The sequence below is a fragment of the Podarcis erhardii genome (genome assembly GCF_964252035.2).
Source record: "Podarcis erhardii genome assembly, chromosome: 1".
Classification (NCBI taxonomy): Eukaryota; Metazoa; Chordata; class Lepidosauria; order Squamata; family Lacertidae; genus Podarcis; species Podarcis erhardii.
The window spans coordinates 23,778,281-23,805,426 of NC_138497.1; the positions used below are offsets into that span (position 1 = coordinate 23,778,281).

Below are 27,146 nucleotides of genomic sequence, written 5' to 3' on the forward strand. Positions count from 1 at the left end.
TCAGGCTTGTGTGCTTTGTCCCTCTCATCCTGTCATTGTCATACTATAGTTACTGAAGCTGGCTTGTTTAAACTAAACATAGTTAGGATTAATCACAGCAGAAGGGAAAGCTCCAGACTCCCTCTCCTGACTGCATGGGAAGAGGGGATCATGTGAGTTCAAGGATTGTGGTGACTCATTCCTGCTCATGCACATCATATGAAACTATGGGTTGGTGCCAATATGCAGATGCAGTCTCTCTTTCATAACAGTATTCTGAATATTAAAATTACATTAAAGACTATGGTATCTGAAGAAGTGTGCATGCACACAAAAGCTCATACCAATAACTAACTTAGTTGATCTCTAAGGTGCTACTGGAAGGATTTTTTAATTTTTTAATTTTTTAATTTAATTTAATTTAATTTAATTTAATTTAATTTAATTTAATTTAATTTAATTTAATTTATTTTGTTTCAACTATGAACAGAGTTATTCATTCTGAATAACTGTTCAACTATGAACAGTTCAACTATGTTGAATTCTGTTCAACTATGAACAGAGTTATTCATTCTGAAGAAGTGTGCATGCACACGAAAGCTCATACCTAGAACTAACTCAGTTGGTCTTTAAGGTGCTACTGGAAGGAATTTTTTTATTTTGTTTTGACCATGGCAGACCAACACGGCTACCTATCTGTAACTAGAGTTATTCATTATAAGCAACTTTTTCTGGTTGCTTATCCAGTTGTCACTTTGCCCAGTTGTCACTTTGCCCAGGGAGTCTTGCTCCAACCTTCAGTCCAAAGTGGTAAAAGCCTTTTATCAAAGCACTTTCCCAAGAGAGCAGGGTTCAAGGTCTGGCACGGAGAATCAGTTGTAAGTCCACAATGTGATCCAGCAGCAAGATCAGGAAACAGTCAAGAGGTCAGTGTCACATTGATATATCACAGGTTGAATATCCCAGTAAGGCAGGTAACTAGAATGGAGAAAAAGGAACTAGAGGCCTATGTTGTTTCCGGCAACTGGCAAACTCAAGAGTGAGACCTTATATACTGTGGCCTCCTAGACCATACCCATACCGACCCAAGGATTGTTTCCTCACAAGTGGAGTGACAAATCTTGGTCCATATGTTTGTACTGTGTTGATGTTCTTGGGTCTAGCCCTGGCCTTTCGGCATTCCTGTGGACAACTGGGTGGCCCAACGTCTCCCTCTGACAGTTCCAAGGGGTTTTCAGCTGGTCTTCCAGAAGAAGACCTATCAAGGTGATCCTCAGCACTGGTTCTAGAATACCCCATCTGCTCCTCAAATGGAATATCTAGTTAGTCATCTGAAGACCCAGTGCCTGGCACCAAGTCAGAGCTAGGTCTGTTTTAGAGTTTAAAAGAAGGGATGTCATAGTTTTGGATTTCCACAGGACTCAGTAGAACCCTGTTTGTCTCCTTCCTGCTGGATACACATGGGAGTAATATACCAATCCAGAAAACGAGAAGTCTATATGCGCCTTGCACCTCTGCTCGTCATAATATCCACCCCCTAGAAAGGGAAGCCTGGATTGGGCAAATGAGAGTCACCCACAACCTTCCATTTCCTAGTTTGCTTCTTATTCATTTACCGGTGAGAGAGGAAATGGGAGCTCTGTTGAGCCCTACAGGGATCCTTCCATGTAGAGGTAATGTATGTGAGGCCAAAAGAATATCATGCCTATCTCTCTATACTGAATTCGGCCTCATTTATCACCATGCTGATGACCAAGTGTGCAAAGCTACTCTTTGCAGTCACATTCACATGAGTGACAATTTATCAACAACTTCAGCATTCAGGCATAGCCCAGCATGTATTAATTGGTTGTTTTTTCTTTTGTAAACTACTCTTCACTGGCATTTACCTCCTTCCTTGCCTTTCTCTTTTAATTAACTTGGAATCTCTTTCTGCAACGATCATCATTCTTTCTCATTGCTCTGATCGCATCACCCTTTGCTTTATATCCTTGGGTATGACTTTATATACCTGGACTGACTCCCTGCAACTTTTAGTCTGGTTTATTAACAGGGGTAGTAAATCAGTTGTTTCCCTTGCCTTTATGGATAACGCTTTCATTAGAACTGCAGTGAACAGAAAAATACGTCTGAATCAAAGGGAATAGAACATCTCCTTAGACATTCAGGGAAGATAACCTGTTAGGGATATTGTTTTGCATCTCCTAAAGCTGCTTGTACCATGTCATGCATTCTCAGTGTTGTCTGAAGCTGATTTTGGAATGGAATACCAATGAGAAATTTCTATACTATAAAGCCTAGATGTTTCACAATGAAATTCCACACTGTATTTTTTAAATGCAGAATGAAGCATTTGTGCTATAAAGTCAAGTGAACAACAACAGAATTTCATTTCATTAATTTCTAACTTTTTTAACCAAGTTTATGCTCAGTGTTTGAATGACTTCCACATTTTTGTGTGGTTAATAGTTTGAACCTGCAAATTTGTTAAATTGCTGTTGTGCAGGGTCAGTAGGATTGCAAAAGTCTTTTATTGGCTGACACTATGGACTTAATTTGGGGTTCTCTCTAAAGGCTGTGAAGGAACAAGATATGCTTTAAGCAATAGCAATAGTGTTATTTAAAAAGCCAGATCTTCTGTTTTATTTCAAGTAGAATGGTTGCAAACCAATAGCCTCCGTCTTGAGACTGCTAGCTATGTGGCAGCTCCTACAGTAAGGGTAGATGGTAGACTATAGCTCTAGTTACCTTATTTTTTGCCATATAGGACGCACCGTCCCATAAGGAGCACCTAGTTTTTTTTTGGGGGGGGGAATAAAGGGGGAAAAATTATTTCCCTCCCAGGCGCGGGGCTGGGGCGGGGGAAGCCCGAGCTTCCCCCGACCCCAGCCCCCAGAACAGGCAACTCTCCGTAAGCCCAGCTCGCTCAGCGCGCCCAGGCTTCAGCATGCAGGCAACTCTCCGCAAGCTGTGGAAGCCCAGTGCGGGCTCCCACGGCTTGTGGAGAGCTGCGCAAAGCCTGGAGAGCGAGAGGGGTTGGGGCGCACCGACCCCCCTTGCTCTCCAGGCTTCAGCGAAAGCCTGCATTCTCCCCATAGGACGCACACACATTTCCCCTTCATTTTTGGAGGGGAAAATGTGTCCTATAGGGCGAAAAATACGGTACATGGTGAACAGATTGCTGTTCCTCCCTCTAAAGATTTCACAGGGTGATTGGCACTTCTATCATCACAAGTGACACCTCTCTCTCTTTGTTTCCCAACATTCCCTGTCATTTTACTGTTGAAAATTATGGTTATCTCAAACTGTGATCCTTTACAACCTTGGTTTGCAAGCTTATTTTGAACTTGTTTCAGTCCATGATTTATGGGGAATCCTGGTTTGCGTTAACCAGAATTTATGTTGGTACACATGAAGCGACATGGTTTGCATGTGGCAGCCATGGTTTCAAGGAGGAGTCAAACCATGAGCTCGGTTTGGATGGCCTGCTAACGAAACCTTGGCTTAGCCCCTGGCAGCACATCAGCACCAGCACCAGGGGATGAGTGTAGCAATCACTATCACTTCTTCAGGAACCCACACAGTTACACGTTCATGTTAAGCCATGGTTTGGCTAAGCATGAACCGAGCCACTGTGAAGCAATGTTTAATGCTGGAGAGGGAGGGAGGATATTACTCCAGAGACGGGAGGAGGAAAGGAAAAGGAACAAGTGTACTATGGCTGGTTCCCAGTTTGCAAGCTGTTAGAGCTGCGGATGGCATGGACCCTGTACCAGACCTGTCTTGGCACTCTTGAACTTGCTCCTTCATTCTAACCTTTTGAAAAATGTCCGAAGGCACTTCCATTTTCCTAGTGTTTTTAGGGGACTCGTTAATTCCAATTCAGCTCATCATTTCTTCCTGTACTCACTTTTCTCTGTTCTGTATTCATTGTGGTTTTCACTGTGGAATTGCATTTTGAGTGCTTATATATATTTATTGAAGTTTGTAAAATGCCCTAAACACCAATTTAAGTATTTTTAATTTAAATGTTAATGCTCCACCATATAGCCTGTAATAAAGTGGCAAGTCCATGACAGTACTACATAGAGCAATCTTGTTTCCTTTTTCCAGCTAATCAGTTGCCAATAAGAGGTTGCAGGCTGTTTTTTGTTTTTGTTTTTTGTTTGTAAATGGCAAGGTGGTAAATCTTTGTAATTTTGGTGAAAGCTTTCTGACTCTTTTGTAATTAATACAGATTAAGGCTAGAAGTGGCTCTCAGCCCATTGCTCTGATTGCCCACTTGCATCTTCTATGTGCCATTGCTGCTGCTTTTCCAACTTAGAAGCTTCCAAGTTTGAAAGGCACTGCTTTGTTTGAGGTGCCGAAGTCTTCTCAGGGTCTCACTTTAGCTTACAAAGGCATCAGAGCTGCCATCACCCTGCTTTTCAAAGAGGCTCTCCAAAAGGACTTAGGCTCAAGTGATTCTGGGGGGACAAAATTACTTCTCAAGGAACTCAATCTCTGTGATATGAGACAATGTGGTCGGTGCATAGGGCTAGGCTGTAGAATTAAACTATTTTAGACAAGGGTAAATTTATGAAGAGAGAGAGAGAGTTTACAGGCATTTGAAAGATGGAAAAGGAGACACTGCTTTTAATGGGATTGAATGTGTCCTTGAATAATGCCTCTTGCTTGCCTGGTGGAGGATGGAGAAATGGTTTATGTGTAGAAAGCTCTGACTTTTGTGAGTCTCGACTGTAGCCTGCTCTAGAAAGGGAACAGTGGCATCCATACTCTGCCCATTTTTACCTGTGGTCTTGCGCGCTGCTGAAACGTGGCCCCCCCCGCCTCCCGTGAAGGTTGTTCACAAGGAAATGTGGTCCTTGGCTGAAAAAGAAGGTTCCCTGCCCCTTCTCTGTCAGTTATGTGCCCCCATTGCAGAGAAATCCTAAACCAGCCCTAGAAAGGAAACACAACAGCTTGTTTTCCTTTCAAGAGGAGATCTAGCTAGTTCACACCATTTCCCTCTCTTTAAAACAAAAACACATAAAATGGATGGCAAATGCATGTTTCCATTGACTGGGTGGAAAGGGTGTTTCATGCAATCGAGGGCAGAATTGACAAACCGGACTAATGAGGTTACAAGGTCAAATGTCCAATCCAAGGAGAGAATTACCCTGCTACGCCAATTCCTTTTGTATGCGTGACTGTAGACAATTTTCAGGAAGTTTGCAGGATGGAAAAATGGGGAAGCATTTGTAGATATCTTTATGTGAGGTGAAGTATGTGGAACAATCAGACATCTGGACAAGCAGGTGGTGGTTGTTCTTTAAAATGAAGTTGTTGACCAAATCTAAGGTTTAGGTTCCACCACTGCACCCAACACAAACACGCACTGTAATGTTTTGCTGAGTACAGTGGTACCTCGGGTTAAGAACTTAATTTGTTCCAGAGGTCCGTTCTTAACCTGAAACTGTTCTTAACCTGAAGTACCACTTTAGCTAATGGGGCCTCCCGCTGCCGCCGCGCCACCAGAGCACGATTTCTGTTCTCATCCTGAAGCAAAGTTCTTAACCCGAGGTACTATTTCTGGGTTAGCAGAGTCTGTAACCTGAAGCATCTGTAACCCGAGGTACCACTGTATACTACTTTCTGCCATATCAGTCCAGCACAGAGGTTGATCAGTTGTTACTTTCTCAGGTCAAGGAGCCTCCTGGATTAGAGGCATGTTGCGGGAGTTCATAATTCCTTGCATGCTGTATGCATTGCACTGTGACTTTTTCATCCCCCTTTTCTTTCCATTTAAAACGAAAAGACAGGCTGTTCATGCGCAGTCCACATAATGCTGTGCTGTATATCCAGATCCACCCATTTAGCTGCGAGGAGCAGCTGCTCCTTTTCCAATGTCCACTGAGCCATTGGCAGATTACAAGTCCATCTCAATGGTGTATAAAAATGCCCTCTGGTCAGGACTTCCCCAGATTTAGAGTGTTGTTGGTTGCCACGATCCCTTTCCCCGGCTTTGGAGGCAGAAGAAGAAGAAGAAGAAGAAGAAGAAGAAGAAGAAGAAGAAGAAGAAGAGGAGGAGTTTGGATTTGATATCCCGCCTTTCACTCCCTTTAAGGAGTCTCAAAGCGGCTAACATTCTCCTTTCCCTTCCTCCCCCACAACAAACACCCCACTCTCAGTGGGGCTGAGAGACTTCAAAGAAGTGTGACTGGCCCAAGGTCACCCAGCAGCTGCATGTGGAGGAGTGGAGACGCGAACCCGTTTCCCCAGATTATGAGTCTACTGTTCTTAACCACTACACCAAACTGCTCTCCACCAAACTGGCAGGGGTAACTCCCTGGCCTGCTTGTGATTCCAAGCCTGGAGGAATAGTGGAGGCTCAGAGCAGAGCTTTAGAAGTCCTGGGTGTTCCTTCAGAGTCAGAATGACTTCCTGGTGATCTCTGCCTGCCTCGCCCTCATGAGAGGGTGGAGGCTTGTCATATACAGGAGAAAGTATAGACACTCACCTTGCTGAGGGGCTTGTTGTGCTAAGCAAGGTGAGCATATCAGGACCCTTTGGTGATTTTGAAAACAAAAGCTGTATATTTGTGAAACTGTTAGATGGCTTTGGGTGGGATCCAGCTAATAAGTCCCCTTAGAGGAAGCCCTGTGCAATATTGAATTTTGCTTCATCGCGAAGGATGTACATTTGTATAGATGGTAACCTTGGAGGCATTTCTGAACTTCTAAACTCACGGGGTTATAAATCCTTTCTTTAAAGTTTAAACTCCCACTTTCGCATTCTTGTTTCTAGGGTCCTACGTAAGCAGAGTGGGCCACTTTTCATTAGAAGTTGTGGAGCCTGGCAGTAAGTGAGCATGAAAACATGCGAACTGATTCACAGCTTCCTTTTAAATGGAAACTCTATTAGCAGGGAGTTTATCTGGTGAACCAGATTTCCTGAAAATTCCTGTACTAAAAACCTCTTAAAATGACCTTTGTCCCAGTTGTTACAGTAGTACATTTGTGACTGTGCTTTTTGCAAGCTTTGTGTAAGGAACAGAAATTGTATTATCACGAGAAGAACAGCCCATGTTAAACCATGGTTTAAAACAGCCTATGTTTTAATTTGAATGAACAGTGCGCTGGTGCAAACTACTCAAAATTTCCCATGGTGTTCCTCCCTTATCCTGCTGTTCCTGCTTTGCTACAAATGAAACAAGCCAGATACAGTGGTACCTCGGGTTACATACGCTTCAGGTTACAGACTCCACTAACCCAGAAATAGTGCTTCAGGTTAAGAACTTTGCTTCAGGATGAGAACAGAATTTGTGTTCTGGTGGTGCGGTGGCAGCAGGAGGCCCCATTTGCTAAAGTGGTGCTTCAGGTTAAGAACAGTTTCAGGTTAAGTATGGACCTCCGGAACGAATTAAGTACTTAACCTGAGGTACTACTGTACTGGTATGTCATGCCATCCAAACAGGCTTGTGGTTTGTTTTCCAAAATAAACAAGAGTCGCAACCAGGTTTGTTCTTTGCTAACTGCTTGTGTGTTGTTTGGGAGAAACAAATCGTGAACCTGGTTTTAGACTCTGGCTTGCTTCACTCATGGCATGGCAGCAACAGGAATCGGGAACGAGTGTCACAGGAACTTTTGAACAGCGTGCATATTTCTTATTCACATTAAAACATTGTTTCGAACAGTGGTTTAATGTGACAGGCGAACCAGGCCAGTGTGATGTGACTCTTTAGAATACAATTATAGCTACACTCCATTTCTGTTGCCAGGGTACATTTAAAATGAAGTCAAGTCTACTCTTCCTAAAATCCTCAAATCCAAAATATCTAAAAATACCGGCTGTGTGGGATGATAGCGCAGGATAGGGATGCAGTTTAGAGTACATTGATGTCCTGAAGCCAAATGTTTGATTCCAGAAGTCCCTTCTAAATTAGATAATGTTTGTTCCTGTATACTAGTTTTCAGAATTATTATTTTTTAACAATAAGCTCTGTTTCAATAGCCACTATGGCTGTCCATTTGAATAAAGTACTCTCACAGAACAATCCCTTTTGTGGCATGCTGATTCATATTTAAACCTTTTCAAAAATTGATAGTACATCTTACATAGTAAAGTAGTTGCATTAGTTCTTCATCACCAAAACCCTTTTGTTCCCTCTATGCTCCCATAGTGATATGGAGCCTAGATGCGCCCCAAACTGGCATATAACCCCCTCCGTCCAATCCCAAAGCAGCTTGAGAGAGAGTGGCCAGGAGTTGTTGGTTGTCAGGGTAGAAGCAGCTGCAGAGTTGGTACCATGGCGCCCCTTTCCAAATAGGGCCTTTTATCTCAGCAGCATGGATAGTACTACAAGGTGTCTCCTTCCCGCACCACTCTGGCAATATCAGAAACCCCAGGTCTTTGCCAATGTTGCTCCTCCGAGAAGATGGGCCAGTTATGGCTCTGAAAGAAGCTATACCTTCTACGTGACTAGGAACCTGTGTAACCTGAGTAACACAGGAAGGTGATATTGAGTCCCATCTCACTGAGGTAACATTGGAACCATCTATTATTATTATTATTATTATTATTATTATTATTATTATTATTTATTATTATTCTGCCCTTCATCCAAGGATCTATTCCAGCAACAACAATATGTGTTTGCATGGATCGTGTAGGGAGTCCCAGCTGAAATAAGAAAGATTTTTTGCAAGCCATTAGGAACATAGAAAGCTGCCTTTGACCAGCCCCTTAGCGTCATGGCTCGCCTACCTAATATGTTATCCTTTTTACCTGGAGATACCTGGGATTGAATCTGAGACATGCACAGCTCTGCTACTGAGCTAGGATCGATCCTTTATAAGAACAGTAGAAAACTAGAAGCTGCACTTTTGGTTTGGGTGCTTTTTAATTTTTATTTTGTTTAACATTCAAGAAGATATATAAGCCCGTATTTTGCAACTATTGCACACACACACACACACACACACACACAGCCATTATTATTATTATTAGTTGGGATCTAAGATAAGAAACTAACCTTCAGAATGGGGGACAGCTTACATTAGAGACCACTTTTGTTTAGATGGCAGTATTGAATTTTCCATATTGCTCATACACTGCTCGTTTAGCTATTGTCTGGGCTGAAATGACTAATGTTTAGTAAAACTGGATTTGGCGACTACTATCTCCGTACTTCTGCTTCGGTTTTCGGTTCTTTTGAACCCCTTGGTTTTCTGTTCCCTTTCCATAAACAGTGCCCAAAAGCTCAGACAGGAAGTTAGAACAGACAGCAAGAGACAGTGTAGGTGAGAAGATGCTTAGCAGGTTAATTTCACTGTTTTATTGCTATTGTTATGTGTGGAAGTATTTTGGTCTGATGATCTGTAGATATTATGCTACTCTGCACTAGGAAGTTTAATGAAGCAATTCAGAGACACTGCAGAAGAAAATATTGTAAGCCCTGACGCCACGCCAAAGTGTACTGCACTGCAAAATTATTGTTTTTATCCTGGCAAAAGTGCTGATTAACTAACTTGTGATGCATTTTAATCTTGCATCAGTGCACTGCCTGGGTCACAGGTGCCCTGGCACAATATAAATCAGTATTTATTATGCTGGAGTGTAATTGTCTCAGCCAAATGGAGTTGGTGTGCTGGACCATTAACTGATGCAAAAGTCTGCATTTCCTCCCCTGAATTACGAAACTGCACCATTTTTATATCTGCCTGGTTCGCGTAATCAAGATAGCCATCTTTATAATGTGAGAGTGTCTGAATTTTCATGTTTTGCACAAACATGAGAATTAGCATAGGGAATTTGCATAATTAGTTTGTTTCTTGATAACTCCAGGAAACACAATTTAGTCTCTCAGATCTTCTATTTGTGTCAATAGCATTTTCTTTTTCTCCTGCTTTTCTTCTCTCGTGTAATTCAGAGAAATTGCAGTGTTAAGTTACATCTTTATTTATGTTAATATATAAGGCATCCCTTCCACTGGCCCCCAAAACTCTTGGGCAGTTTTCCAAGGGGAAATATTCCTCCTTTTAAGCCTAGTGATAAAAGGAGTGTAAGTGAATTAATTGTGTTCTCTTCTGGAACATCCTGCTGAGAAGCGGGAAAATATCCCAGAAGTCTCTGCTTTACTAGAGGCCATTTTAGGTCATTTTTACGAAGAAGTACCTGGGGGTAGCAGAGCTTAACTTGCTGTGGGGCTAAAAAGAGCACAATGTGATGTTGATATAGGAGCTTCTAGGATGATCTTCTATTATCCAATGAGGAGAAGAATGGAGGGTGTGCATCTAGCATCCACTTCCTTATTGATGCCAGTGAGGTGATGAGGAGAATCAACAAAAGCTGCAGCTTCTGTAAAAGGAAGGGGGAAGGTGGGGCGAGCGTTCAAAACTCCTATTGTTCTAGGTGCGTTTTGCGACAGGGAATTTTATTAGTGCGAGCAGTTTCTGAGCTCTGGGCACACAGAACTGCGCCTAATATTTCAGATTAAAACTGCAGAGTGGAAGGAAAGGAGGACCTTTTTCTGCCTCCTCACTTCCAGCTACTCTGAAGACTGGAGAAGAGACCATCTTAAGAATATTAAGGGGGCAGGCAGAAGAAGCATGGCTTTGTTTTTTGCAGTCTTCCGATGAGGACTAGACCATGTAAAAAATGAACATAAGATTTTAGTTGCAGTTCATTCATTTTCAGCTTTGTATTCTTGTTGTTAAAGAAGCACGCCCAGACATTCCGTTGTTATATATATAATAATAATAATAATTTATTATTTATACCCCGCCCATCTGGCTGGGCTTCCCCAGCCACTTTGGGCAGCTTCCAAAAAAATATTAAAATACTGTAATGTTGTTTTTGTTTAGTCGTTTAGTCATGTCCGACTCTTCGTGACCCCATGGACCAGAGCACGCCAGGCCCTCCTGTCTTCCACTGCCTCCCGCAGTTTGGTCAGGCTCATGTTTGTAGCTTCGAGAACACTGTCCAACCATCTCATCCTCTGTCGTCCCCTTCTCCTTGTGCCCTCCATCTTTCCCAACATCAGGGTCTTTTCCAGGGAGTCTTCTCTTCTCATGAGGTGGCCAAATACTGTAATACATCAAACATTAAAAGCTTCCCTAACCTAGGCTCGAGATGTCATTTAGCTCCTAGCTTTCATATCTCAGTTTCTAACTCTGGGTGGGGCAAATGGTGATGTAGTCCTCAAGACCCACAAAAACATGGAGCCAGTTTTTGCGCTCTGTACACATGCAAGGATACTAAGCATGATTAGTTAATTGAAGGCTGCAATTCCGTGCACATTTATTTGGAAGCAAGTTGTATGGAACAAAGTAGGGTTTAACTTTCAAGTAAATGAATATGAACATGGTTGCAAGTATTATGAACTTTCCATAAGCAGGGAAAAGCAGCTATGAGTATTTTCCTAATTTGGGAATATTGTAGACATCAGTTAGCAGGAGGGCATAAAATAGACATAGAACAATCATCCATATGAACTTCATGGATAATTTTGGTGATATATGATGACATCTTCTGGATTCTAGTGCTGGTGATGAGTTGAGTCTGCTACGAAGTCCATAATAATGAATATATAATATTTAGGATGATGATTCATTGCAATAAAGGAGGAACTAAATTTCCTTTTTAAAACTGATATGGGATTGTGTGTGTTAGAAGGGGGAAATGCTTTGTTTGAAAGGGGAAACGGTTTGTAAATTAGCAGGGGTGGGTACAGGATATTCTGTCATATACAGCTTCCATTTATGGATTGTTGTGAATCGTTCGGAGCACTGCAGAAGTCTTCACATTCTGGCAAGCGGAACTTGAAGTTACATACTGCAGCTTTACTGCAAAGTCCAGTGTCCAAGTCTGCTGTCAATCCTGCTGTTTAATTTCATGTTACTGTTGCTCAGGTTTATTTGACCTTGGAGAAAAGGCTATTTTTATATGGTTGAGACATGCACTTCTTGCGCTCATTCTGTCCCTCATTTATTTCCATTTATTTAGCAATAATGGGAATGCATTTTTTATGAGAGAAAAAATGACGAGAGGTTCATTCTCATTTTAAGAAAGAATAGTGAATTAAATTTTGTGGTACCCTTCTGCTCAACTTGCTACCTCTCCTATAAATCCTGTACTGTTGAAGATTAAAGTTGGTTGTCAAGTTGTTTTCAGAACAAGTGTATATTAAAGATATGCCATCCAGTTCTTTACTTTTACATCTCAGCATTATGGTTGCTTTACATTTCTGAGGGATGGGAGGGATTTTTGTTCAGCCCAGATTTATATTCTGGATTATTCTAGAAGAATAGCTGCAACAGCAGGAAGATAACAAACATTGCTTTGCTGTCCAGTGACAAATTAATTGCAATCTGGGCATATCTGGGGTGCAGACTGTGAAGCTCAAATGTCAACAAACCATTTGGCCTTTCTTGTGTTAGTGTTTTTTACCTTCTCTGAAACATACATGTTATGTTTTGGATTTGAAGAAATAGTATTTTTTGTGATCCAGAGTAAAAAGTTACTTGATCTTTACAAAAGTGGATAAATCAACTTTAATAACTGGGTGGGCATTGGGGGGGGATGGGGCTGATGCTTCCTTATAATGTATTAAATGTTAACGTATTAGCTGGAAATACTATTTCTGTGGAATTCTGTGTATACATACAGGAATTTGACAAGAGGAGTCGGTAGATTTAGAGAGATCCTACGAGCTGTTGAAACGAGAACTACACAAAATTTACGCATGGTAAGTTTTCATAACTACAATTAAATACAGATCATTAAAAATTGATAATTAGTGATTATTATAGTCAGCAGTTTTATACATTCCTGCTTGGGAGTAAGTCCCTATTGAACACATTGAAAAGTGGAGCATTTTCTGAAAAGTGGGACTTTTCATAAGAATGCACTGTAGTAATATTTGATGTATTGCAGTGCAACGACCCTTGCTGTAACCAGCAGATAAAAATATTATTATGTTACAATTGGTGGTTAACATGCATGCCTATGCAAGCTTATAATAAAAGTTAACAATTCAGAGAAGAACCTTGACCAGCATTTACTATTTAATAGAATTTTGACAAGTGGGACCTGCATTTATAAACTGTTAAGAGGCTTCATTTACAATCAGGCGGTACATAAATTTTGTTAAATTAAATAACCATGCAGTGTGAAGTGCTTCTGTTCATGTTTCTAGCCATGTCGTTCCTTCACTCTCACCACCTGACTTTCTGGGCCCTCCCAACAGCCACCGTTTCATGCGCATTGAACGTTACATAAAAACATATGAAAAACCTTTCTAGGTTAGGCCAACGACCCGTGTAGTTCAGCATCCTGTTCTTACATTGGCCAACCAGGTGCCTATGGGAGGTCCACAAGCAGGACCTGGATGCAGTAACACTCCCCACACACCTGCAATTCCCATACTAGGTGGAATTCTTCATAGCACCAAGGACAGGGGTCAGCAAACTTTTTTCTGGAGGGGGCTGGTTCACCGTCCCCCAGACCTAGTGATGGGGCCAGACTGCGCGTGCGGGAGCGCACACATGGCGGAGGAGGCTTCTCTCTCCCCCCTTCTCTCCCCTGGTCTACCTCCTCCGCTGCTCTGCCTGCGGTAGGGAGCCAGCGGTGATGGCGGCGCCTCTCCTTTTCAGGCCAGCTTTTCCAGGTGTGTGGCCAGCAGGCGTGCCAAGCTCCAGCCCACAGCGCGGCCATGGGGAGAGGCCGGCAGGGAGGCTTCTTATCAAAGCTCAGCCCCCTTCCTCCACAGGGCGGGGAGAAGCCAGGAAGAGGGAGGGGGAGGAAGGAGACACTGCTGCAGGGAGGGAGGGAGGGGGGAAATTGCAAAAAATGGTGCCCCCCAAAAGAGGGGGGGAAATGGCAATCGCACCGATCCAAGCGGCGATTGCAGAACCGTTCATGGGCTGGATCCAGAGGACAATTGGGCCGGATCTGGCCCACGGACCTTAGTTTGCCAACCCCTGACTAGGGAGATCGTTCCGTCAGTGGAAGCATTTCTGCTTGCCTGATGGGACAATCTCCCCTCTCCTCCTTCTGTGTGTGCCGTTCTGGGGGATCTCTTGACCCTCCAAAGAGGATTTGGGGAGAGGTGGGGAGGAAGAAAGCGCTGTTGTGCTAGTGGAAGTCCTTGCAGTGGCTTCCACTATTGGAACAGGGTAGCTGAATCCAGCCAAGTGCCTCCCAAACTAGAAGTGGAGCATAACCATTCATAGCCTCTGTAAATTCTCAGTGGCCTGCTTTTTGCCGGGAGGGGAGTGTTCCTGCTAAGTTTTTTTTTGGGGGGGTTGGTATTTCTTGTAATCTTGAGGTTGTCCTACGCCTGTTGATAGTGGGACTACTATGGATGGACTTCTGGGCACAACTCTGGGGCCCCCCACACCCCAGGAGCTCCTGAGCAGCCCTGGACATGCCCCAGAGGTGTTCGATATCTCCCATTTTGATTTTTAAAATTTATGAGCCCATGGCAGAAGTGGTGTGAGCTCAGCCAATGAGATTCCACCTTTGGGGTTGTGAGGCAAATGAGAGCAGGAAGTGGGTGGGATGAGGAGGCTTGGCCTGTCCCCTTGCTACTCAGATGGCCTCAGGAGCCCCACAACTCCAAAGCTGACATCTCATTGGCTGAACTTGCTGCCGCTCTCCCCCTGTGGGAGTTAGGAAACGTATGGATCCTCAAGGATCTGGTCAACGCAGCGCTTCACAATGTGCCATCCATCAGTTTTGCTTCACTTGCGAGCTTTGCTCACCCAGCTAGCTAGCCAGGCATAGAGGGAGATGTTCTGGGCCACCACTACTGACTCAAACGCGGGAAAGTTTAAAAAGGTAAAGTGGGAAAAGGATGGAGTGGCCAGAGGATGGAATGCACTGTCTTTGGGGCCTTCCTCAAACCTGGCACCATCTCTACCCACATGTAGAGTGACCTCTTAGCTGTGTAAGGATCCACACTCAGAGAATGATCTACCTTTCATCAGCTGCTCTTTTAAACCTCGGTTGATTCTGTTGAGAACTTTGTTTTTGTTAGCCAGTTTCATTCTAATATGTATTACAGTGACATCTTATGTTAACTTCTTTGAGTACTATTGTAAGAAGGTATAGAACACGTTGAGCAAAATGCAATATGTTGATGGCACATTCCGTTGTTGTACCAAAGTTACGTGTTGCAATTGCTTGTTTTGCTTCGTGTTCATAAGCATAATTTTACACAGTTCTACTTACGTCCCTACTGCTGCAGTCTTTTTTTTGTACACCCTTTTTTTGTACACCCTTAACTTCCGGGAAAATACTTTTCCTTGTTGACAGACAATAGCAAGGCAGCTAGCTGAAATCTTGCTACGAGGCATGTGTGAACAAAGTTATTGGAATCCACTGGACGACCCTCCTCACGAGTCACCCCTGAATGATCCCCTATGGAAAGGTGCAAATACTAAGAGTTATGCGCTTAGCAGAAGACCACGGGTGTACTCTGGAGAAAAGTAAGCTTTTTGTTTATGATAATGATTATTTTTTAATCCGTTACTATGAATTGCAACAGTATTGCTGAAATATAAATTGGGATGATAAAATGTAGGAACGCAACTCTTAAACTGTGCCAGTGCGCGTATGAGTGAAAGAATGGTGGAGAACAAAATCCATACTTTCTGGTTTGTGTTAACGCTATTTGGATATTATGCCTGTTTTGTTGAGAGATGCTTTAAGTGGGCTGCAGTGAATTAGCTTAAAAAGTTGGAGTCCTCCAGCCAGTGGCATGGTCTTGGCTGTTCTTTCTCTCTCTTTAAAATTGCCAAAAGGTGGTAGCTTGAATCTCTCCTGCCTCCCAGTCACCTGCTTGTCGAGTTAGAATAGCATGAACATCTTCAGAGGTGTTTTCTTGGCAGGTCCCACCATTTTTTGGAACATCATGCAGAAGTTTTTCCTACCTTAGAACTATTTTTGGAGCTTCAGAATTTTTACCTGCCGTGAGCCTTTGTTCCATGAAGTAATGAAACAATGCAATATTAAAATTTCTAATTGTTATTGCTGTAATGCAATGCTGTTGATGATTTTCATGTGCTGTGACCTGCTCCAGTAGCATGTAAGAGGCTTTCTAAAATGATAAAGCATTTAAGTTCCCAGGGTGGGGTTCACCTAACTAGCCCCATCAGAGGAAGCCTTGTGCAAGGACTTACACTTGCGCAATGGGACTGTCCCATCTCTCCCCTCCCCCCCCCCCCGCCCATCTCCCAGATTGGCTCTGGTAGGGAGAATCCCAGAACAACACACAGTGGGAAGGAGAGGGGGGTTGTTCTGTCTGGCAGGCTGAAAGGCTTGTGCAGAGGGAACGACTGGAAGAGCACAGCATTGAGTTACACCAGAGACCAGCAAACTTTTTCAGCAGGGGGCCGGTCCACTGTTACTCAAACCTTGTGGGGGCCGAATATATTTTTTTTTGAGGGGAAATGATCGAATTCCTATGCCCCACAAATAACCCAGAGATGCATTTTAAATAAAAGCACAGATTCTATTCATGTAAAAACACCAGGCAGGCCCCACAAATAACCCAGAGATGCATTTTAAATAAAAGGACACATTCTACTCATGTTAAAAACATGCTGATTCCCGGACTGTCCGCGAGCTGGATTTAGAAGGCGATTGGGCCGAATCCGGCCCCCAGGCCTTACTTTGCCTACCCATGAGTTACACCCACAGTGCTTATGAAAAGGTGTCCAAGTTCAAAAAAGAAAAGAAAAGCCGATGTGTAGCTGTATTTTTCTAGGCGTTGTTTCAGAACAGTGGGAGAGCAATTAAAATGACAGTGCTTCCAGTCTCTTATTAGCGATAATGAAAACATTGAAATGTGTGTTTTAAAATATTTCACAGGAATAATTTGCAAAGCCATTCCAGAAATTATTCTTACAGTACAGAGACTGGACCTGTATTTATGTTGTTTTGAGCTGGGTAGAGATTTTTCAAATGCAGAAACTTGCAGGGGAAAATTGGTTCTAAGCATTTCCCTTAGCTTTGGTCTGAAAGATTTCCCTGAGCATGTTTAAATGCACTCACTTGCATTTGCTATCATTTGGCACTTTGGACCTGGTAAGTGGAATGAAATTTGTTTTATCCGACTTTTTTGATATACTGAATTATGCATAGAGTAGAATATTAGTGAAGCATTTCCTTAAAGGCGTAACAAAAGTAAATTCCCAGAAGAAGAAGAAATGTTCTTCTGGTCTTCCTTTCCTTATTACATAAAGAAGTTTGTTTTCTATATTTAATACCTCTGAGGATTCCTAAATAGCTGCATCCCTTGATCTTTGCTAATATTATGGGAAGGGAGGAAAAAGCAAGAAGAACAGAAGTACAGAAAGTAGGTCTTACACCGGATAGGACTATTTGTCATTGAAGCCTTATACTGCCTACTCTGGCAGGTAGCATCTCTCCAGGATCTTGGGCAGAAGTAGGAGTGGTGGAAAACCATTTTGGGCTGCACTTTCAAGTGAATTGATCTAGATGATATTATTATTATTATTATTATTATTATTATTATTATTATTATTATTATTACCCCACCCTTCTGGCTGGGTTTCCACTCTGGGCGACTCCCAACAGAATATTAAAAACACGATAAAACATCAAACATTAAAAAAAACTTCCCTAATCAGGGCTGCCTTCGGATGTCTTCTAAAAGTCAGATAGTTTATTTCCTTGACATCTGATGGGAAGGCATTCCACATGGCAGGAGCCACTACCGAGAAGGCACTCTTCCTGGTTCCTTGTAACCTTGCAGTGAGGGAACCGCAAGAAGATCATCAGAGCTGGACCTCAGTGTCCGGGCTGAACGATGGGGGTGGAGACGATCCTTCAGGTATACTGGGCTGAGGCCGTTTAGGGCTTTAAAGGTCAGCACCAACACTTTGAATTGTTTGCACCTCCTGCACTGATACGCAGGTGGGATACAATTACCTTTCTGATTTTGGACTTCTCTAAATCTTGTGATATAGTTATCACTTCATAGCAATACAAAAATGAGTTAAAAGCTATGAACTTTAGGATAAATCGTCTGCAGCAGCGTCATTGGTCACTTGATAATACCAGGAAATAGAGCCTTTTGTGTCGTCGTCCCAGGATTGCGGCATACTCAGCTAATAGAGATTCAGCAGCCGCCTTCTGTTTTAACTTTTAAACCCCTGTTGAAAACTTCTATTCCACCAGGCCTATGCAAGCAATTAAGAATACAATAGTTAATTAATGTCTGCTTTTAACTTTTCAAAATATAGTTTTGTGTCTTTTTGTTGTAAACTGCTTTGATATTTTTAATGAAATAGTGGTCTATACATATTTTATTTAAAAAAATACATTTAGAAATGTGCACATTGAGATAAGATGTATATATAAATATTATGTTGTGCTAAAATATGTATAAAGATAAAAATAGATACAGTCGTACCTTGGTTTTCAAACAGCTTAGTTCTCGAATGTTTTAGCTCCCGAATGCTGCAAATCTGGAAGCGACTGTTCCTGTTTACGAACTACTTTTGTAAGCCTAACGTCCAATGGGACTTCTGCGGCTTCTGACTGGCTGCAGGAGCTTCATGCAGCTAATCAGAATCCGCATTTTGGTTTTCGAACATTTTGGAAGTCGAATGGACTTCTGGAACGGATTCCATTAGACTTCCAAGGTATGACTGTAGTTCAATACCAATTTTCATACAGATTTTTTTTTAATGTGCAGATTAATGCAGAAATGAGGTAGAATGGACAGAAATAAACACATGTAAAATTGACGTGGACCAGAAATATAGTGGTCCTTAGACAGAGGTCTTTCCCATCACCTGTTTCTTGATCTTTTTAAGCTGGAGATATCAGTGACTAACAAATGCCTAGGACCAGTGATGCAAAGCACTGAGTTATGGACCCTCCCCTAAATCACTTAGTCACTCAATAAAAGGAAATGACTTTGTACCTCTAAAAACTCAGTAGTGTGGGGCAGAGGAGAAACATCATCATGTAATTTAATCTGAGTTTATTGTTTCTTCAGTGGGCATTCCACAAAGTTCTGTCTATCTCAGGAGCATTCTCCCTGCTTCTGCCAACCTTTCATATTCCCAGTTAAGCAGAAGAATGACTGGTGTTGTAGATCTTCTAAGAAAGAATATAATAATGCAAAGTGGTTTAAGCAAATTAATGCTATTAAGGGTTTGGAGAGCTGCTAAAAATGCAAGGTATTGTGATCCAAATATAAGAAGCCTAGAGAGAAAATTTAGTGTTGGCTGTTGAGTGTGTATTGCTATAAATCCAGAAATATGAAGGTGGTGCCTTTGAGCACAAATGCAATGTGACAATTTATAGTTGTCAAAAATAGCAAATTGGGTTGAGCTGTTAGTTGTTGATCCTAATTACTGCAGTTTTGTTAAATTTCAAAACATCTTTTAAAAATAGCTGTATTTTCATTATTTGATTTGCTGATGATATGAGACCCAAAATAGGTTTTCATAAACAATGTTTCGGTAAATCATTAATAGCACAAAATGTGACACAGCAGTTAATTATTGTATGTAAATGAATCTCGAATAACTTTATTTTTACGGTAATGAATACTCAATTTTTAACAGCATTTTCTGTCCTCAAGAGAACACTGAAGAAGCGCTCTTGCTGTTGCTGATTAGTGAATCTATGGTAAGTGAGCCATTTTTCTTTATGAAGGAACCCTCATTTACATTCCTGCTGTTGCATTATTAACCTTAGTCAACCTTTTCACACCATGATTTACTCCATTTTGAAGACGAGCATATGGTGTACCATACTTCAGGCACTCTGTAGGATCTGTACTGCTGCTGGCATTGCCATCGTGGGTGTCTGCAACTGTGTATGTTTTTGAGCTGCCAGAAGTTCCAGGGCTGAAAGGAAATGTCAGTTTTGTTCAAGGGGAATTATACTGTTGATCTATGAAGATGTGTTTTCAAGGCAATATATGATTACCGTATTTTTCACTCTATAAGACGCACCAGACCACAAGAGGCACCTAGTTTTTGGAGGAGGAAAACAAGAAAAAAAATATTCTAAATCTCAGAAGCCAGAACAGCAAGAGGGATCGCTGAGCAGTGAAAGCAGCAATCCCTCTTGCTGTTCTGGCTTCTGGGATAGCTGCACAGCCTGCATTCGCTCCATCGGACGCACACACATTTCCCTTTACTTTTTAGGAGGGAAAAAGTGAGTCTTATAGAGCAAAAAATACGGTAGTTAAGCTTCTAAAAGCAGAGTGTTCCTTATCGGCCACTTTGAAAACCTACTCTGGTGACTGATTACCTTGATTCACTTATTTTTATTCTCAAACCATTGGCCATCATCAGCGTCTTTTTAAAAAGCCAGACAACTATGAGTGTGAAGTCTTGTTGAAAAGTAAAGGACATGGTGATCTTGTCCCCTGGTCAGTTATAAAAGTAAATTATCTACTAATTTATATCTAAAACCCTACAGAGGAATATGTTTAGAGAAATTCATCTTTATTGTTTAATGCATCCACCAGGTGAATAAACAGATGCCATATGTACTGTTCTTCTTGTGGAGAGAGGTTGTTCAGCGTCTTTTCATGTTTTTAAACATCTCAGGTATTCTGCATCTCAGGTATTTATGGTAGTTGTGATGCAGCATCCCTTGAGAAAAGCAGTTCCTTCATCCACAGCAACGAAAATTTGAATTTGCTATTCCATTTTGGAGAACCCCAAGCATGGGACTTGGGTTTATGTTTTGCTTCACTGATCCTCTCTTCTCGTTTTTGGTCTTGCTATCCAGGCTAATCGTGATGCTGTGCTGAGCAGAATACCAGAACATAAAAATGATCGCATCATCAGTTTGCAAAGTGCGTCTGTAGTCTATGACTTGCTTACCATTGCCTTGGGAAGAAGAGGTCAATATGAAATGTTATCAGAGGTAGGCTGTGACAACTGACCAATGACTCCAAGGCCTAGGCGACATTCTGGGTTGAGAGCATATGAAAAGTTAACTTGCCAATTCAGCATGGCGCAATCTGTGTATCATTCAGCTGAATGTTGACTTTGGTGGATATAATACAAATACTGTCTTAGAGATAGCAGTCATGGTGTAATGTGGACACAAATAATGGAATGTAATTCATAATCAGTGCAGCTACACATTTCTTCAGCTAGATGATTGTAGTGTTTTTGTTTGGCATGCTTTGTCGCAAATTAAACAGTTTGATTCAGGTTCACACTGCTCTATAGTTAGGAGACTTTATTACTTGTTCAGTACCAATTTGCTTAGCTGGGTATTTGAGTGATCCTACCTCGTGACTGTCTTTAAGATGTTATAGCAAATAAGGTGAGAGAGCTGACAGATAAGTATTTTTTTTTAGTATGTAACAGGAATGCTTTTGTCTAGCTTGCTGATGCAAAATTTAGCAGCTACAGCTTAACAGAAGCCAGTTTTTAAAGACCATTTACTACTAATATTGAGCCAACTTCAGTGGCTTTTGAGTTGTTTCCAGGCCCAGTTCAAACTGCTGAATTTTATCTTTAAAGGCTTAAATGGTTTTGAACCTAGGTATCTTACATTCTGGCTTTCCCCATAAATTGTTAGTTGAATTCTCTGTCTGGCTAGTGTCAACATGTATACCCCAATGAAGTTTCTGCACATTTTAAAAGTAATGTGAGTTGAAAGTTGAGATTTTGAAACCATGTTACCTTGATAGGCTTTTCTGTTTCCTTGCTGCCAAAATGAGTCATTGTATGTCCAACCTTTATTTTATGAGAATCACCATAGTGATTCAAAGCCTGGTTGAAGAAAAAGTCGCCATCACATTAGGCAAAACCAACTTGGATGTTTTCATTGCCTTCTTATAACTAGATTCTGTGATAAAAACAATATTGCGAATGAATTCTTAGGGTGTTTTTGTTTTTTGTTTTGAGAAAAAAAAATCATATACATGCAGAGTCCTGTTATTTTCTAAGGTTACAATGCTATACAAGCTTACCTGAGAGTAATACTTACAGAATTCTGGGGGACTTGCCTCAGAATAGACATAGCATTGTTTTGGGGTATTTGAAGTAACTTTTAAATTGGCATTTATTAAAAATAAATTAAAATTTATCAACTATTCTTTAAAAAGCCAAGTTAAGTATGTGTGTATGAATAGATATTCAAATATATATATATATATAGACCAAGTTAAAATTATTTAACACCCCATAATTCTCAAAGCAAGGGAGGAAAATGGTATGCTGTACACACATCAGGGATGCTATTACTAACAACTGTGTAAAAACATAGTACTGTTACTCATGCTAGAACTTATCTCTGTGACTACATAATAAATGGCCTACCTAGAAGATGAAGATGTGGGGAAATGACCGTATCAGGTCAGAAAATTTGAATGGTCCCAGTTCACTACTTTAGCTTGGCCTTTTTTTGTTGTTGTTATTATGGCTGAGTGTTGGTGAATCAAATATTTCAACTTTAAGTTCTATATTGTGAAAAACAATATAGGGGAAATACTTGCGAGGGGAAATACTTTAATCTTGCCATTTAAAAACAAATCAATGGTTCACAGCAAGTAGATGCAGAACTTGGACTGATGTGTGCAGCTGTGAGCAAGTGAGCAACTCAAGCAAAACTTTGCATGAAATTATTCAGAGTATACTTGCCAAGGAGATCACCATGATGGTTACAGTAGCTGGTTTCCTTTTTGCAAAAAGATGACCTACATTTCTCACTTTTCCCATTTGGATCATGCACTGTTGCTTTGAAAGGTCGTATCTGTAACCTTGAACCTACTTTGGAACTTTCTTGTTACACTTCCCTTGACTTTTTCCTTTTACCTTACTCTTTTTACGGACACAGATAAAGCCAGCTTGTGCTTTGTCCTCCTGATCTGTGTTCTATTGATTCCGTTGTCTTGATCAGTAGAGCTTTTGAACTGGAATAAATCAGAGATTTCAGAAGCTGTGCACTTTGTGACCTAAAGTGTTTGAGAGAGGCTCCCCCCGCCCCCCGGCTGCATCAGTCTCAGCATGAAGAGTTTTTATGAAGTGGCTTAAGGAATATGCTAGGAGTTAAGGGGAAAAGAGAGGGAGGGAAGAAGAGACACGAGAGAGGATCTCTCCAGTGCTATGAACGATCCGTTGGGAAAATTAAGTTTGGGTTTACAGTGGTACCTCTAGTTACAAACTTAATTCATTCTGGAGGTCCGTTCTTAACCTGAAACTGTTCTTAACTAGAGGCATGCTTTCACTAATGGGGCCTCTTGCTGCTGCTGTGCTGCCGGCGCACAATTTCCGTTCTCATCCCGGGGCAAAGTTCTCAACTTGTGGTAACTCTTCCAGGTTAGCAGAGTTTGTAACCTGAAGCGTTTGTAACCTGAAGCGTTTGTAACTGAAGGTACTACTGTTTACTGTTTTAAATGGTTGTAGCCCCTCCTGGGAGCTGCTGGCGAAGAGCGGATAATAAGTGTAATAGTAATAATAAAAAGAAAAGTGATAACAACAGAAAGCAGGATTCACTCCATATTTTGTGGGCCCCAGGCAAGAGATCTGCAGTATGCCCAGCTCATCCATTTTCTATCTCCAATGATCTTTGTCCCCTAAGGGCCAAATACCCTTGGAAGAAACTGCTTAGGGTCCGCATGTACAGAGTAGGTGGGGCCAGAAGAAACAAGCACCCCATTCTTGTACACATTGCGTTCTCACACATCACATTCTCTCTCTTGTACATTGACTTACATCTTTCTTCTTTGGCGATCACTCGTGGCTGAGTAAGATTATCTTCCATAAACATAGTTTTAACAATGGGTCCGTAAGTGACTGTGGAGGCCAATTCTGGATCCACACGTCCTTCCACAGTGGGGACATTGGTTTCCAGGCGGGAGTTGATCACGGTGTGGATTTGCCAAGCGTGCCTTCCTCCTAGCATGTTTCTCCCTTGCGTCCTGAGTTCGAGTGTCTTCCAAGCCCATGACACCTTTGGTAAAGGCTGTTCTCCAACTGGAGCGCTCACAGGCCAGTGTTTCCCAGTTGTCAGTGTTTATACTACATTTTTTTAGATTTACCTTGAGACAGTCTTTAAACCTCTTTTGTTGACCACCAGCATTACGCTTTCCATTTTTAGCGATTGGCTAAGATTTCATCTCTGTGCACTGAGAAAGTAGAACCCATAGAAAGAAAAGGCAGTGATCTGGCCATGCACAAAACTTCCTTCATGGCTTATGTGCATCCACATGAAGATACCCTTCTGCTTTGTTCCTTCCAGCACACAAGTGGGTGAACCGTTATGTGCAATCCTAGAAACCTATGGCTAACGGTTTACAAACAAGCCAGAATATTAAGCCATGGCTTGAAGTTATTAAGTTATTTCTTTGGTGTGTGAAGAAAGCCCAATACCTTGTGGAAGGAGACCTGAGAGATGGGTTCATATTGTGCTGTGGAGAAAAAAAATAGGTTAGCCGAAAACGTATTAAAAAAAGAAAATCCCAAGTTACAATTGTAATAAATTTGCCTTCTTTGGGTTAATGCAGCGATGTGTACTTCATGAGTCATAAAAATGTAAAAGTAGTCCTTAGTTTTTTGCATTCTGCAATATTACTTTTATTGCAATTTTATTTTATTGAAAGGTTTATTTAATTGTTGCTCGTTTGTATAGCACTTGCAAAAAGCCGAGTGCCTTATAATTTTTTATTTATTTCCAGGCTACTGCTGGAAAGATGCACGCTATCACTTTAACTGAAACTGGGTGTTGTTTCTTCTTGTTTTAGTGCTTGGAAAGAGCAATGAAATTTGCGTTTGAAGAATTCCATCTTTGGTATCAGTTCGCACTGTCCTTAATGGCAGCAGGAAAAGTAGGTCTCTTTGCAGATTTTGTTTTATTGAGGTCTGCTGCTTATAATGTGGGCTGCAATCCTGCACATGCTAAATCAGTGGTGTTTTAGGGGGTTGTACTTGGGTGCAGGATTGGAGCTTTAACTCCATTTAACACCAAAGAACTTTAAGTCACGTTTACTGACTTTGTGCAAGACTGAATATAATTTCAGTATGGCAAACACTTTCATATGCTCACTGTTTAGCTTAGCATACTGCTGAAAGAGGTTGAATTCAATTTTTTTTTTATTTCAAGTGACTTGAAACTTTTTAGCAATAATCTACTAAAATTAATCCCTGCAGGAGATGTGTTTTCTTCAGTCACTGTCTCTGTCCAATGTGTTATTCAGAAATTCTTCCCTGTTTTCTTTTAATTGAGAAAAAAGGTTGATAACTAGATGGATAGAAATTCCCTTTTCTTTAGAGCAGCCTCTTCACTCATAAATGGGAGAGAAATGGAACATAAATTGTGCTGAAAAAAACAGCCATAAAGGGGAGGTATTTTGTGGTAGTTCTTGCTAATATTTGGTAATATTATTAAATAATATTAAATAAAATTAAATAAAATACCAGACTATTTTATTTTAATCCAGTGTGGCAGTGTTCCTCCATCTCTTAAATACAACTTCCTGGCTTGTCTGCAGCTTGGAAATTAGACATGTAGCCTGGATCCCACCATGTTTGATAGCCTGGCTGTGTTGCACAGGAGACAATACCTGTTCCATTCTCTAAAAAAAAAAGATACCCACAATCAGATTTGTGGGTATTGATCCTATCATGGAATTAAACTAATGCCTTTTATTTGAAATTTGTTTAGAATTCTTTTGTTACAGCTTGGAAGGGGCTTAAATGGCAAAATGCAAAATTCTTACTATATTCCGCTACCCTGGTTGTCTTATCCCGAGACATGTTTTTGTACAGTCTGCTCGAGCTGTGAAGGTCTTGAAAGAGTGTATACGGTTGAAACCGGATGATGCCACAATCCCACTTCTTGCTGCCAAATTATGTATGGGATCCCTTCATTGGGTAAGTTGTTTATTAGTTCTCTTGAGTCAAGAAAAATGGGTATTTAAAGAAATATGCACACATGCCATCGCTTTGCTTTTGATCCAGCATGATTTATATTCAACGGAAATGTGATTCCTTCTGCCAGGTCAAAATATCAAAATTCAAATAATATATCAGATTGAAAAGAATATACTTTCAAAAGAGTGTTGAGATCCCCAAACACTGCCACGATAATTTTAGAATTTTTGAGTACCCTTAGTTGAGTGTCCAGCTAATTTCTAGAGATGGGTAAACTTAGTTCAGATTGGAAAAGGGTTGGTAATTGCAGGTAGCATTGGAGAATGCTAAAATATATACGTTGATAAAAGCTGTAAATTGACTTGCAATTATGGTGCATGTGCGACTCTTTGGGATAAATGAATACTCTCAAGAACTGGGGTGTGTAAGTTGGGAAGCAGCATGTTGGTTGGATTAGATAACCCTATCATTCTGTGTTGCCCGGGCAAAGGTGGTGATTCTTTAAAAATTCATGTGATTGCTCAAAAGATTAATAAAAATGTATCAGTTAAAAAAAATGTATTCCACACCAAGCACACTGTTACAGATCATCCACAGTTAACCAAACATATGAGAATAATCTCCAAAAAGTAGCAGTTTTCAAAATTGTTTCATAGTTGGTTTATTGTTCACAAGGTAGGACCCCATCCCTCTGTTTATAGTCAGCTAGATTTTCTTTCTTAAAGGCCACTTTTACATGATGCATACTCTGACCCTCCTCCGCTTTAAGGTGGATAATAATAATAATAATAATAATAATAATAATAATAAATTATTTATACCCCGCCCTCCCCAGCCAAGGCCGGGCTCAGGGTGGCTAACAAGCAATAATAAAAATAAGTTGAATGAATACAACTTAAAAACAATATTAAAATACAACATCAAAATATTGAAATATTGAAACATTAAAATATTAAAATGTAGCCTCATCGCAGGAGGAGAAAGGAAAAGAAAAAAGAAAGAGGGGGAGGGAATCAAATTGGCTCCAAGCCAAAGGCCAGGGGGAACAACTCTGTCTTACAGGCCCTGCAGAAAGAAATCAGATCCTGCAGGGCCCTGGTCTCATGAGACAGAGCGTTCCACCAGGCCAGAGCCAGTGTTGAAATGGCCCTGGCTCTGGTTGAAGCTGATCTAACTTCCTTAGGGCCCGGGACCACTAGGGTGTTGCTATTTATGGACCTTGAGGCTCTCTGTGGGGCATACCGGGAGAGGTGGTCCTGTAGGTACGAGGGTCCCAGGCCGTGAAGGGCTTTAAAGGTCAAA

At 41.2% G+C, this 27,146-nt stretch overlaps 1 protein-coding gene across 3 annotated transcripts in view; it reads left to right on the forward strand.

The window, feature by feature from the left end:
* TTC7B (tetratricopeptide repeat domain 7B) overlaps positions 1-27,146 on the forward strand; it is a 99,737-nt gene that overhangs the window by 23,955 nt on the left and 48,636 nt on the right. For all 3 annotated transcript variants that reach the window (XM_081859546.1, XM_081859547.1, XM_081859548.1), the window contains exons 6-11: positions 12,628-12,706; positions 15,277-15,449; positions 19,566-19,629; positions 20,746-20,883; positions 24,716-24,799; positions 25,740-25,844. In XM_081859546.1, the coding sequence (XP_081715672.1) occupies positions 12,628-12,706; positions 15,277-15,449; positions 19,566-19,629; positions 20,746-20,883; positions 24,716-24,799; positions 25,740-25,844 (643 nt within the window). The remainder of the gene's footprint in view (positions 1-12,627; positions 12,707-15,276; positions 15,450-19,565; positions 19,630-20,745; positions 20,884-24,715; positions 24,800-25,739; positions 25,845-27,146) is intronic.